Consider the following 11,680-nt stretch of genomic DNA (forward strand, 5'->3'; position numbering starts at 1 on the left):
CAGTAATGTAAATTTTATACTTCATTGAGTTCAGCAGTTGGCACACACTAGTCCCAGGCAGGAAAACTAGTAGGTTTAATTATTTGAAAGTTTGTTTCTTATTTAAAAGTAGCCATGTCAGTAAAATCTGACATTTTGGAAAGGTTTGGGTGATATTTTAGAATGAGGCAGAGGTGTTTCATCGTGAAAGCGTTTTCCTTCTTCAGCATCAAAATTTATCTGCCATTGAAGGGAAAAAAAGGTAAGTCCATTCATTCTTCTGTGCTGGGTATTTCAGCTAACTGCTTTAAAGGTAACTGTTCATAACTGAATTATTTGAAAGCAGAATCCTGTGGCTCAATAAAGTCACGTGTAAGTACTTTGTAATATCCCAAGGCAACAAAACTGCACAAAACACCATCCAGTGCCAGGGAAGGTGGAGGATAACAAAAACACAGGACTTCCATACGATTCTTGTAGTAACATGTTTTGATCATATTTCTTTTATGCAGATGCTAGATGAAAATCACCACCTAATACAGTGTATTATGGATTATCAGAGCAAGGGGAAAACTGCAGAATGTACTCAGTGAGTATTATGGGTTTGGGAGTTTGTTGGAAATTTTTGGTACTTCCTTTCAAGAAGAGTACTGTGAACAGTTCTGGTGACTGATCACTGAGAGAATAGTTGGGATATTCTTTTAGATTCACTTGTATTAAGAAATGTATATTGTTCTTGGAAGTTTTATTTCTGAAGTATTTGAGTATTTAGTATTTACAATATTTCAACAGGCCATTTATTAAAATAATTATAAACAAATATGGTTACTGGACCACTTGCTCTACTTCGCCACTTTCCCAGATATTTTCTCCTTGTCAAAAGAAAATGCTAAAACCCCCTTTTCTTTTGCCTTCTTGGCACGGTCCCTGTTTCCAGAAGTCTGCCTCTTCCCTTTGCTCAGTGGCACAGCTGTCAGTTTGCTTTGGAAACCTTCCTGTTCTTTATTACGAGCTTTTCCAGTTCATGGAGAACTGTGAAGGAGCACAAATGGCTCTGGTGCTGCTTACTTGAGCAAACACTCCAGTTAGAGCACTCTTGAAAAAAATCTTGTTCTTCTCAGCTTGCTGGCAGGGAAGACAGGTTTTGGTTTTTAGAGTTCTGGAATTTCATTACTATGAGGATCCTTGTTAGATAGAGGAGGGAAAGTGGCTGATTGTTGGAGCAGCTGACTGGGTGTCAGTCCTCAGAGGCTGAGCTCCACAGTTCAAAGTGCTTTCAAAGGAGAATGTATTTTACCTCTCCCTTCCCCCAGGTTTATCCTTTTGTAAAAGAGGTGTTGAACACACTGATCCTTGATGGAAAACATGACAGCACAGATAGAGGTCATTACTGCTGCTATTTATTTAGGACAGATCAAAAATGGGCTAATGTAATTTAACTAACCATTTGTAAATAGGAAAAAAAAAAAGAGACAGGTTTGGAATTTTCTGCATTGTTAACCCTTTCCAAATAAGCTTTACTCCTTGTTCTGTAGATACCAACAAATCTTGCACAGAAACCTGGTTTACTTGGCAACAATAGCAGACTCTAACCAGAATATGCAGTCCTTGCTTCCTGCTGTAAGTACCAGTCTACCTTCAATTAACTATGCCAGAGGGAAATGTTCTTTGATTCTGTCACTGATCACTGTCAATGAACCATATTTTGGTATTTTTCCAGCTAAAGGCCTTGAAGTGGCCAAGCAGGCCACCAAGCAAATCAAAAGTTACTTTTACTGTGTTTAAAATATGTTCTTTGGTACATTTGTGTTAATCTCTGTCTCCAAGGGTAAGACTATTCTATACAATATAATATCTAGAGTACAATACTCTCTATGCTGTAAATGGTGCAGTGGTACAGATCTGAACAGCTCCGTTTGTTCCAGATTCATTATTCTTTATCTGTTCTTATTTGGGGGAAAAAGTGCCAGTATTTTATGTCAAAAATCTAATTCAGCACTTGGGTATTGGCTTTGTCTTTAAACATTGTGTTATTCTTGCTGAGTGAATTGATTTGCGAGGTATCACACGTAACACAAACTACAGCATAGCTTGGCAAAGGTCAATCTGTCAACACACTTCTGTGTTGTCTTTGCTAATGCATTCCCTGCAGTGGTTGTGTTCTGAAATCCGTGTAAGTAGGGAAGGACGGGCACAGAAGCCAGAATCTGTGACAAGCAGAATTTTAAGACGTTCCCTGTGCTGCCTGTCGGCTGCTCTGTGTCGTGCTCAATGTCGCTCACACGGAGGAGTCACACGAAGAAAGGTTTACACAAAACGTGAAGGAAACACATATTTAGCTGAGGCAGTTCTTAGTCACAGTCAGGCTAATTTGGGGGCTATTCTTTTTCTAATTAAAAACCTAACCAAGAATTTGCTTCTCCTCCTTGTTGTTTGCAGCCACCGACGCAAAATATAAACTTGGGCCCCGGAGGGATGAGTCAGAGCGCATCCAACCAATCTCTCCATTCCCAGAGCAATCTCAGTGATGCCATTGGGACGGGCCTTCCTCCTTCCTCCCTCATGCAGAGTCAGATTAGCAATGGTGAGCTTTGGTCCCCTTTGTGCTGCTTTGCTGTTGCTTGGCAACAAAATCATTAATGCAGAATATACTTAGAGAGCTGGAAAAGACCTCTCCTAACTCACCTTTCAGGCATATGGGGATTTCAGGCACATGCTGAAATCACCACAAAATGGCTACAGGCAGTAATGGTGTTGGCTTCTGCAAGGACTCCAGTGTGCTTTGTATTTCTGCAGGGGAAATTAAAAACATTTTTTTGAAAAACGCATAATGAAAATCACCGAGAGGCATCCAGGTTCTTAGTAAGAAAAATTATATATCGTGGCATTTTTCTCATGAAAGTGGTGGGGTTGGCGAGGGTAAAATGGAATTAATTGCATGACTAACCACATAACCAAACCTTTAAATTGCAGACCTTCCAGGATATGTGCCTTCTTACAAATCATTTGGTGTTGCACTAGCCTTTGTCTTCTACAGAAGTCTGCAGAGATTGTACTACATAGCCCAAGAGTTTGCACATTTTGTATTAATAAGATAATATATTTTGTCTGTTTTTGTTCACACAACTACAATAATTGAAAAAGATTTTTTTTTTAATCTGTGCATTTTATATTATGAATTATCTGTTTATTTCATAGTTCATAGCTACCTAGTCAGTTCTTATTGCTGTGGGTCTTTCCCAGACTAACAGAGCAAAACCAGTTTCTATAAATAGAAATACCTGATTGTAAAATCACAGACCTTGGCAGGGGGACTCAAGAGCAGATGCAAACTATGAAATTACTTCTGAGTTTTTAAAAATCCATTTGTGATCAAGATGATTGTACCTTTTAAACTAATGGATGAGGTACCTTCTTTAAACAACTACAACTTATAAAGTGAACTTACTAAATTTTCTAGGGCCTTCTTTTTGAAAGATTTAATACCTAGTATAAGTAATATAGTAAGTCAGTCAGAACATTGTTTTTTGTTACTAAGAATTAATGTTCTCAGTGTTGCTGTTTCTGGGTTCTCTGATTTGCCCCCCACACTCCAGGACTTTGTAATAATTTAGTGCTGATTGAAAGAACCAGACTGGCAGTCCTGAAGACTGGAATTATCCACAGGACAGACCAGACAGGGCAGTTCCCTCAGGTTGCTCCAGCCTGGTACTAAACCCAGCCTGAGTTGTGGGGTTTCAGGGTAGTTCCCTCTCTGCTCAGTCACCTGGGCAGTGCAAGGTATTTTATCATGAGCAGTATCAGTGCACTGGAAAGCTGACTGAGGATGTAGCTACACTTCGAATCGAAGGTGTGACTGAGAAGGCAGTAAAGTGCCTCTTTGAGTAGCCTGAGTAACAGCAGCAGTGATGGTATGTGCCTGCTGTGAGAGTAGGACACTCACACCCTTGCTTGATAGTGGTTTTTTTGGAAATTAGGAGTAAATATGTAGAAACAACTCAAATATGTGAGCTCTGGGACTTGTGAAAGCTTCTCATCTAATGGGAATGGAGATGGAAGTGTGTAATGAACAGGTGCAGAGTTGTAAGGGAGGGAAGAAAAGGAAAGAAGCCATGGAATATACTACATTTTATTCTTTATTGGTCTCAGTAAGGACTTGACAGGAATCACCTCAGTAGGAGAGTAGCTGGATAATTCCCTACACACATGTCAACACATGGATGTTTCCAGAGTTTTCTGAAGTACTTGAAATTACTGTCATTTGTTAATTCTGCTGCCTCTGAGGAACTGGTTGTAGGGCATTGCTGGTTTTGTTCTTCCTGTCTGCAATCCTGTACAGCCTGGATTTGGCTGCCAGGAAGAGGAGGATCACTCCAACTGTGCAGTAGGCAGTTCTAATTCCTCTGTAGATAACAGGGCATTTTAATAATGAAGATTGTGAGGTTTTTTTGTCTTGTCATAAGGTATTTCAGAAAGGCTGCGAGGACTTTAACGCTCACTGTACACTGCCAATAATAGCACAGATTTTCTTGTTGCTCTCTCTGATTTTTCCAGGTCCCAACCACGTGTCTATGCAGCAGTCAGGCCAGAACACTATGCCCACGACCTCTCTGAGTATGACTGTCAGCAGTCATGGGACTGGCCCTGGTTACAGCCATACAGTGCCTGCGTCTCAGAACGTGCCAATGCAAGGCCAGGGGTCAATAGGCAATTATGTCTCTCGAACAAACATCAACATGCAGTCTAACCCAGGTAACCTCCCTCTTCCTCCTTCTGGGCCAGCTTGACTTCTCAGTGACCTCAGAGGTTTACCACCACCACATGAATTTGTTCTGTAAATATTTTCTGTAGACAGTGACAAACATACCAGAGGAAAAGCCAGCTTTAAGACATCTCTGAATTTCAAGGTGTCAGGCGCCAGTGTAAGTCAGAACAGTTTCAGACTTGCTTTAACCTACGCCAGCTTACCATGGTTAGTGATGATCTGGGGAAAAGAGGGTTAGACAGAGGTGCAGCAGCACTATCTGATACCCCTGGGAGCAAATCCAGGGATCTGAGGGATCTGAGAAGCCCCTTTATCCAAGCTGACAGAGCCTGCCAATGAGTATAACACATTTACTGTTTGTACATTACCATCCTATTTTGTTATTTTACTGATACTTCACACTGCTTTCAGGGCATAGAGAACCTAGCAGACAACTCAATTAATCTCTTAATCTAAATTAAAATTAATCTAAAATTTAAAAAAAGCTTGCTCCTGAGTATTGAATGAGATGTCTCATGCTTTAGAATTGTTTCTGACAGTAAATTTAGGGATCAAATAAATCCTAGAATATCAATTTATTCAGACTGTATAATCATCAAGTAGACAAGAAGATGGGAGCAGAAGAAAGAGTTTATTAGAAAAGCAATACAGCAACGAAATGGTCAGGAGGTAGAGAGCAACAAGCATCAGTTCTTGTTTCTTTAACCCTACTGTAATAAGGTTTACATTCTTTTAAATAAACTAACTAATAATAATCAAGGCTGTATGTAGTGTTAGATATCTGACTGAAGCAAATGGCAAGAACTGACCATGTAATAAGCAGAGTTAAATAAATGGAGTAGGAAAACATCTCCCCCTGTGGAAAATTCACAGAATTATCAGGATGCACGTTAGTTGGAGGTTTTAACTTGCTTCCAAAGAGACTAGGGAGAGAACTGCCACATCCTTTTAGAAAACAGTATTTTCCATGTACATTGCAGTCTCCATGATGCACCAGCAAGCAGCAACATCACATTACAACTCGGCACAAGGAGGGAGCCAGCACTACCAGGGACAGTCCTCCATTGCCATGATGAGCCAGAGCAACCAAGGCAACAGCATGATGGGGCAGCGACCCATGGGCCCTTACAGAGCATCACAGCAAGGTAAAATCTGCTGTTAGGTCATTGATGTAACTGTTGTTAGATTGTTGATATCCAGTCCATCCATGAGTCAACAAAATTTCCTAGTCAGGCTTACGAACAGGGAATCCCATCCAGGAGCACAGGAAATCCCGAATGGTGGAAGTGTCATGACAGTGAGATGAACCTGAATCTGTTTTCAAGATTTATCTATTTAATTATTTCAGGTGTTTAGAAAAATAATTCTGTCTAAAAGGGATCATGTATCTCTAAAGAAAAGATGAACAATTTGATATACAGCTCATTGAAGGCACTGGGAATCTTTGCAATTCTTTCACATGGTGTTGGATCAGCCGTAACATGGCACAGTTAACAAGGAACATATTTCTGCAAAGAAGATATAGTTTGCCAGCAATTAGAATGAAAAATTAGGCCAAGGAAAGGAAAACACCAGAGGATAACTATCATGCTCTGACACCTCTCTGGAAAAAGTTCTAAGAGGTAATAAAGCTGCTAGACTGATTCTAACATAAGCTGAATTTTGCTAATAAACAAATCAACGTATTAATTAAAATATATTTAATTCTGACTGTTTTCTTGAGCATGGAAATCCATTCCTGTGCTTTCTCATAACTCAGATTAGTAGATGAAATGTAGCCATTGCTTTCAGTGTTGCCGCAGAAGTGAGTGGTTCTAGGATGTGTTGCTGACTGCTGTGTAACTTCAATTTCAACCAGCTTTTTCTGAGAATACAAATTTATTTTCTTTTTCCAGTGAGCAAAACATTGTTATAGCTCTTCTCAATATACATAGCTTGTTTACTTATCTGGACATAAACTCTGTTTTCTTCAAAAAACATAGATAAGAGAAACCCATCCCTTAGGAGTTCACAGGCTCAGGTTGTTCTGTCTTGTCTGTGCCTTGCAGGTTCCTCGCAGCAGTACATGGGTCAGGAAGAATATTACAGTGAACAGTACAGCCATGGCCAAGGCTCATCAGAACCTATGAATCAGCAGTACTACCCAGATGGTAATTCCTCTGAGCTGGAGTCACTGTGACACTGATGAAGTGCAGAGCACCGTGACTGCCACATCCAAGGACATGGCAAACCTATCATGATTCATTTCCAGTTTAAATGCTAGAAAATTCTAGTCCCAGGGCATGGCAGCCTGGTATAAAACATACTCATCAGTGCACCCTGCTATCCAAACTGCTGCAAAGAGAGCCCAAAGCCCAGTTTGGATTAATAAATGCAGTAGATTTATCCATAGGTGTGACTTTCCTTGCCATGCGTTTGACCTCCCACATAAGGGGTCTGTATTTCCTCTCAGCCTCACCTTGGTGCGTAAGCAGCTTCACAGTGTATCATTCAACAACATGTGTATAGTTATATCAACAGTGTATGTGATAAATCTTTGTGACTCCTTGCAGGACACAGTGATTATGCCTATCAGCAGTCATCTTACACTGAGCAGAGCTACGACCGGTCGTTTGATGACTCCACACAGCACTATTATGAAGGAGGTAGGAAAATATATCAAAATCTTAACAGTAGTACCTCAGTCAATTCAGTATGCTGTTAAGATATCTGAACTCTAAATTAACTGGAGATATTAATTATGATACAGCAAGGTGGCATTTAGGAGAAGCAATGTTGTCTATAGAGCCTCTATTCATTTTATTGTTTCAGGATACAGCAAATGGAATTTCCATCATAGGCATTTCAAGGAGATGCCAGTGACAACTAGATAAGTGGTCTTTCTGGGATATATGAATAAACATCATTATCTAGAAGAAAATACAGTGGGAGGGCTTCTTGAGAAACTGGCTATTTACCCAGGCACCCTTATCTTTGTGACTTTGTTTTTCTTCTGAAGCACTTCTGGGGTGAAAAAAAATCCTTTGGGGAACAGGCTCCTTATTTGTTTGTTTAGTGATGTGTATAAAAAAATAACTCTCCTATTCCAAAGAAATAAAAATTACCAAAGAAATAAACATCCTGCTTGGCAAAATGCAACCATCTATTTCTGAAAAGAAAGTTCCAGAGTACGAATTCCAGGCCAAGGCTCCTTCTGCCTTTGTTTTCCTTATGATTCGTGTGTACAGTGAAATACCTGCCTCATCTCTAACCAAATTATTTCAATTGTCCTCTCCTTAGGAAATTCTCAGTACAGCCAGCAGCAGGCAGGATACCAACAGGGAGCTGCACAACAGCAAACATATTCTCAGCAGCAATACCCAAATCAACAGAGTTACCCAGGACAACAGCAAGGATATGGTAAGAAAACTGCCCTTGGCTGGTCAAGGGTTTGCAGTGCTTCATCCTGATGCCTCAGTCCTAAGCTAAAATAGGCTGTAAACTATTTCCTTGATTAACCTTGGTCATCCATGTACCAAAATTAGCCAAAAAGTTAGTAAAGGGATTCAAGGCAGTAACATACATTAGTGTAGCACTGCATTCCATACTGTTATATTAGCATCCTGAATCCCTCTCTCTTTTGAAAGAAAGTTAGAAAATCGACATTTACTTCATGGGGACTTTGTGTTAAACATTATCAGGATGTCACTGCCTGGGTTCCCAGGCCTCCTACACACCTAGTCCTTCAGAACTGACATGAAGAACATCAGCAGTCCAGAGAATACCTCCTCCCTCGCTCGAGGCACAGCCAGATTAGATAGGAACTTAAACATGCAATTGTTACCAAAATAAAGGCCAGGTAGCTGCATAGAATTAATAACTGAGCTGTGCCAACACAGGCTTCAGAGAGGTAAATCACTTAGAAGTATATCACTTTTTCTGAGCAAAGTGTAAAACCTGAAGTTTACAGTCCTGCAACTACATTATTATTAGTATTAACACCTCCTGGTGTAAAGCTAGAGGGGAGGTCTAGGCAGAATTTACTCACAGTTCGTACTCACAGAACTTACTTTGTTGGCATCATGTTTAACACTGAGGGGTAATTAACCATAAGAATCCCCCCAGCAAATCAGGCCTTAGTAATGGAGTTTACTGTCTTCTCAGGTCCTGCACAAGGAGCCTCTTCACAGTATTCCAGCTACCAACAGGGACAGGGGCAGCAATATGGAAGTTACAGAGCTTCCCAGACAGGCCCATCCGCTCAGCAACAGAGGCCTTATGGCTATGAGCAGGTAAATTGTCTAAATCTGTGCTCTGAAAAAGCAGATTTAGCTGTTAGCTCTGCATATAAATCTATCTGATAATTTGGTGCAGGCGTATTGGTGATACTTCAGTGGGTCTTGTAAAATTCACAGACCAAAAGAAATCGCCTAACTCACTGTAAGCCTCCAATATATAATCCTTCAACATTTCTATTTCTCTTTTTTCACAGGGACAATATGGAAATTACCAGCAATAAAGGAATACGATGCTGTGTCAGATTTATTTCAATGGTATCTTCTCCATCTTTCGAACTGGATGTACAGGCAGTTTTGATTAATTGTAATATGTTGGTTACCCCTTAGCACAAAGCAGCGTCTGTATGTGAACAGTGTTCATTTCATGCTGGATATGAAGCAGTGCACTACTGGTAACAAGACAATGCTTTAATGGTTTGATATTTGGTGCTGTGTATAGTACTGTATGTTGATACAACGCAGAAGTTTTCCATTTACCCCCTCCCCTTGCCCCATTCTTGATGTTTCTAAATAGCTTTAGGATCATTTGATCACAGTTGTGCCCCGTTCTGGAAAACAGCCAGGTTGTTCTGCAGACTGGCTCAGTACAAAGCTCATCACTCACATCTCAGTCCAGGGAAGTTCACTGTGGTAGGTTTATTGATCTTTTTCTAACTTAATGCATTGAAGATTACCTGCCAGCCTCCAAAATCCATGGCTCTTAACTTCTTAAGAACAAGTGGATGGATACATTCCTTTTATAAAAACAGTCCTATGCTATCTGATAAAAATAAAATTAACTGCAACTTCTGTAATACCTACCTACCGAAACCTTATAATTCAGTAATCCGCATAAGTCCACATTTCTGTTGTAAAAGGTACAGAAAGAGGACCTAAAACTATGGTTGTGGAAATGTTGATCATTAGAGGCACCTTTTATCTGTCCGTGTAAACGGAGGTATTTCTGTCGTGGAAAGAAAAATAGAAGGGAGCTCTGGGATCTTCAGTGTCTGCCTGCTCGACGTCAATATTGCTTCATATCGTGCTTAGCTGAGAAAAACATCTGGCAAAAGTCCCGTCTTGAATATGCTACTCCAAATTTTGTAACTTGGACATACATTTTCACGCCAAATTTCACAAGCAGGTGGCTGGCATCCTTCTTTAGTTCTGGTTCTGCTGCCCTTGCTCAGATCTCCCAGCAAGCATTGTAACCGTAAATGTTGTCGGATTTGTTGGTCTGTTGTTCTTACAGTTCATCATCACCTTTATTTTCCTCTTGTAGCTCGACAGAAATCATTCAGAAGTGAAAGAAAAAAAAATCCATCTTTATTGCAGATGAGCAACTAAATTCAGCTTTAATTGTGAAACACTATTATGCATATGGAGAGGGGAGCTATTAATGGGGTCAACCAGTGAGGGAATACTTATAGAGGGAGAATTTAGAGATAAAAACTAGTGGTATGTAAAAATCAGTATGAACAATGTAAGTCGCTTCTGTTCAGTTTTATATGTTCTTATAAAGTGTTGATAAAAAAAAAAGAAGCACTTTTAAAGTGCTTATGTAAGTGTTGAACAAAATACTGTGTCCAAATTTGTCTGAGGCAAAAAGCTGGGGTGACTGTACCCCACGAGCATTTTTTAATATGAGATTAACTGCAAATTTGCAATCTAGAGTAATCTCTGTAGGATTTTCTCCTTGTTCTTTGTCTGAACTGGTATATTTATGGGATTTCAAGTTCAAGTACTTTATATTTTTAAAAACCAAGACCACAAGAAAAACAGAACATCTCTCAATTCATTACTTTTTTTCCTTTATAGGAAAGTCTTTAACTGGACAACCGAAGAGTTTACTGTTAAATGTTGTCCAAGCACTGCCCTTCCTATGTTAATAATTTCAATTACTGGTAAAATAGCAGACATTTTTTTAGTCAGTCCTCATTTCTCTCATCTTTCCTGCTGGTGTTTTCATACAAATAAGTACTCTCAAATAGCAATGAACAGAAAGGAAGTGAGATTGTTTTCCTTATAATATTTAATATTATAGGTAGCCAGAAGAATGCAATATTGCTCTTTGCCAGCTTGGAAATATGCCTTTTATGTGGTTTTTGAAAGTGCTGAAATGCTTTTGAGAGAATATAAACAACACTTAAACTGAAACAGCAACATTACATCAATCTGAAATGTCTTACATTAAGAACTTCGTGAATGTTGTGTATATAATGTATTTGAAAGAGCACTTTGGAAATAGTTTGTACATTTATTTCCTAATTTATACATGATTTTTAGTGTTAATATTTCTAATTGTTAATAACAAAATGTTTATTTAATGTGTTGTCCATTTTTATGTATTAATGTGGAAACAAAGTGATGCCAGCATTTTGACTTCTTCCATGAATTGTATCATTTTCTGTTTTGTAATACGAAATGCTTGAAAACTGTTTAAGTTAAATATTATCTGAAAATGAAGTTGGTGGTACCTTTCTTATGACACATAGAATGGAAACAACAGGTAAAGGGAGATTATTTTGAGCTGTGCCTTCTGCCCTACTTCTCTGATAGTGCTTATGTAAGTGTTATGGTTATGATATGGATGGTTATAGAATCATAGAATGGTTTGGGTTGGCAGGGACCTTAAAGCCCATCTCGTTCCACAGGAAGGACATGGACCTGCTGGAAGGAG

At 39.4% G+C, this 11,680-nt stretch overlaps 1 protein-coding gene across 1 annotated transcript; it reads left to right on the forward strand.

Annotated features, from left to right (window-relative positions):
- The first annotated feature begins 470 nt into the window (after positions 1–470).
- On the forward strand, positions 471–11,464 carry SS18L1 (SS18L1 subunit of BAF chromatin remodeling complex). The gene is made up of 10 exons (XM_029960314.1): positions 471–568; positions 1,515–1,599; positions 2,419–2,563; positions 4,534–4,731; positions 5,725–5,889; positions 6,793–6,894; positions 7,297–7,389; positions 8,024–8,143; positions 8,888–9,015; positions 9,216–11,464. Exons 1-10 carry the CDS (start codon positions 486–488, stop codon positions 9,240–9,242), a joined length of 1,146 nt encoding a protein of 381 aa, XP_029816174.1. The 5' UTR covers positions 471–485; the 3' UTR covers positions 9,243–11,464.
- Positions 11,465–11,680: the final 216 nt, after the last annotated feature.

Source organism: Manacus vitellinus, unplaced genomic scaffold (genome assembly GCF_001715985.3).
Source record: "Manacus vitellinus isolate BGI_N305 unplaced genomic scaffold, ASM171598v3 scaffold_26_pilon, whole genome shotgun sequence".
NCBI classification, from domain to species: domain Eukaryota; kingdom Metazoa; phylum Chordata; class Aves; order Passeriformes; family Pipridae; genus Manacus; species Manacus vitellinus.